The following is a 2,667-nucleotide window of genomic DNA, read 5'->3' as shown; positions in this document are numbered from 1 at the left end:
GGCGGCAGCGTCGACGCGACCCGGCCACGCGTCGTCCGTGGCCGCTGCTGCGCCCACGGTGGCTTTATCCGGGGACACAGCAGGGCCCAAGCCGGCCGCGAGCCCTCCGCGGTGATGGTTCAGCACCTGCTCGATGGCCTGGACCACGTCGCCGCCGCAGCCCTGCAATACAAGCTCCAGGACGCCGCGCCGGTGGCCTGGGAAGACGCGCGTCAAGATGTCCAGCGGCGTCCGCTGCCGTGGACCTGGGCCTCCGCCCAACCCCGGCGCGGGCCCGGCCTCTGCCTCTTCCTTGTCGGCCTCTGAGCCGGATTCCGAGCCCAGAGGGCTGGCAGAGCCGGGGCTGTCCTCCTCGCCGCCGCCGCTGGGGCCAGCGCTGCCCGGACAGCTGCCACTTGCCTCCTTAGCGGCCCGGGCCAGGGGCGACCCCGAAAATGACTCGCCGTCGCCGTTCTCCGAGCCTGAGCCTGGCCGCACCTCGGGGGATGACGTCCCAGGACCCGAGTCCGCGCCGTCGGGGGACAATGGCTTCCCTGGCGGCGGCTGCGGGCTGCCGGGGCGGCCTGCCTGCAGTAGCGTCTTGGGGAACAGGTCAAACTTCTGCAACTTGGCCTCTAGGAGAGAAAAGGGGGTGTCAGGGGGAGGTTCGTAGAAGGTGGCAGCACCTCAGCCCTTTCCTCTTTCTCTGAGCCCCATAACCTTCACTCACTGGGCTCCTGTGTCCGTCTACGTTTTTGTTCCAGCATTCCTTCCTAGCTGCGCCCCTTCAGCCCTGTCTCTCTTCCCCTGCCCCTCAGGACTCTACCCAGAACTTTCTCCACCGAGAACGCTGTAATCACAAGCGTCTGTAAAGTCGATGTCCAGGGCCCCTCTCCCCACCTCTGTGCCCCAACACTGTTAGTCTTAGCCCTCAGCCCACCCTTCCCAGTCCTGCCCTGGAGAAGTGGCCTGGCCCAAGGTTCAAGCAGAAGCCGACACAACTTCCACCCATTCACAGGCTGCAGAGAAGACTCAACTCCACCTCTGAGGTTCCAAGAGCCAACCCTGCCCCGGGTGCTCTCTGGCCCTAGGAAGAATAACCAGTAAGGGAAGGCGCCTTGGACATCTAGGAGGCCCGAAGCCTCTCTACAGACAGAAGTAGAGAGCCTGTTTCTAATCCACCTTTCCCAGAACTAACAGCTGAGAAGTTCTTTCCTCTCAAGCTGAGAGCTGAGCATCCCCACCCTCACCTGCCAAATTCCTGCGCTCCTCAGAAAAGGCCTTGAGAGTGGGGCCGGCAGGACGAAGGAAGAGGAAAAGGGATCGAGGGAGGAGAAAGAGAGAGTATCCTGAGAAAATCGGGACAAGTAGGGAGAGAAGCGGGGGGCGTGGGGGGAGGCGGGGAGAGGAAGGCGCAGCCTGCGGTTTTCCAGGAGACGTTTGGAACTTTAGAAAAGGAATCGCACCGGGGAAAAGGAATGAGAGCGTCTTCAGTACCTAGGAAAGCGAGGCAGGGCGGGGGAGGAGGGAGGGAGGAGGTCGGATTTCTGAAGAGAGTTGGGAAGGAGGGGAGGGAAAAGGCGGGGTGTGGAGGAGCGCCGAGCTCCGGAAAAGACCCGCCGGTTTCCGCGCTGGGGAGAAGACGAAGTGTAGTGAGCTGAGTAGCAGGGACCCGTCTGAGTTTGGGAAGAGGAGAGCGAGATTAAAGCGTCTACGTTTGGGCCCGCGGTAGAGAAAAGAGTAAAATGCACATGCTTCAGGAAGGGGAAAAAGAAACGTTTCTTTGTTTATGCCGAGTATTAGGGGCTGGGTGTGCGGTAAACTCAGGCAATCCGGGTGTTTGGAAAAAGGAATTCTACTCTTACTGTCCGGAGGCAAAGCCCCAGGCCGCGCGCCCCGGGACCCCTTCTCTTCCCCCCGCCCCCTCCCGGCCGCGCCGCTCACCTGCGCCCCCAGTGCCCGCTGCTCCGCCTCCGGCCGCAGCGGGCGCGCCCGCTCCGGGTCCCCCGCCATCGGCGGCGCACACGGAGCCAAAGACCTCGTAGGCTGGCCGCGGCGGGATGATGCCGTTGGCGGCGGCCAGCGCCAGGCCCTCGGCCGTGCCGTAGAGCAGCTGCAGCTCGCGCGCCTCGTTTTCCTCCTGCGCCTGCTGCCTGCGCAGAGCCACCTGCGCGGCCATGACGCGCTGGCGCTCGGCGATGAGCGTGCACTTGGCGCACAGGCAATCCTTCCAGCGGCAGTAGCGCTTGTGGCCCTTGAGCGCCGACACCACGCCGTGATTGCGGCAGCGCGCGCACTTAGGCGTCCGCGGATACTTCTCCGCCGCCCGCAGCAACAGCGGCGGGGCCCGTAGCAAGCCACCGGCTACGCTCACCGGCAGCGACGCGGCGGCCGCCGCCGCAGCAGCCACCGACGCCACCGACGCCACGGGAGGCCCCGTCGCTGTCGCCGCCGCTGTTGCCGCGCCGGGCACGCTGGGCAGCTCCGAGCGCAGCTCCATGGCCGGACCTGGCGTAGAAGACGGTGGGAAAGGGGAGAGACCCGCGGTGAGGAGAGCGCTGTGCGCTAGGGTAAAGCGCAGGCTCGAGGAACCCAGGCTTAGAGAGGGAAATTTCGGTCGCAGAAGTTTGACTCGCAGTTGCCAACTTGCTAGAAGAAGGTGCCTTCAGAGCCCCTCGTAAGACCGAC

The 2,667-nt window shown here is 64.7% G+C and overlaps 1 protein-coding gene across 1 annotated transcript in view; it reads right to left on the bottom strand.

Moving 5' to 3' along the window:
- The window catches only part of DMRTA2 (DMRT like family A2), a 2,964-nt gene extending 485 nt beyond the window's left edge, over nt 1-2,479 (bottom strand). Inside the window, exons 1-2 of the mRNA XM_023726992.1 lie at nt 1,924-2,479; nt 2-614 (exon numbers count right to left, since the gene is read on the bottom strand). Coding sequence (XP_023582760.1) covers nt 2-614; nt 1,924-2,479 — 1,169 coding nt within the window. The remainder of the gene's footprint in view (nt 1; nt 615-1,923) is intronic.
- Between the last annotated feature and the right edge of the window lie 188 nt (nt 2,480-2,667).

The sequence above is a fragment of the Trichechus manatus genome, unplaced genomic scaffold (assembly GCF_000243295.1).
Source record: "Trichechus manatus latirostris isolate Lorelei unplaced genomic scaffold, TriManLat1.0 scaffold00015, whole genome shotgun sequence".
Taxonomy (NCBI): Eukaryota; Metazoa; Chordata; class Mammalia; order Sirenia; family Trichechidae; genus Trichechus; species Trichechus manatus.
Note: the sequence above shows the minus strand (reverse complement) of the source record. Positions and strands in the feature narration are given on the sequence as shown.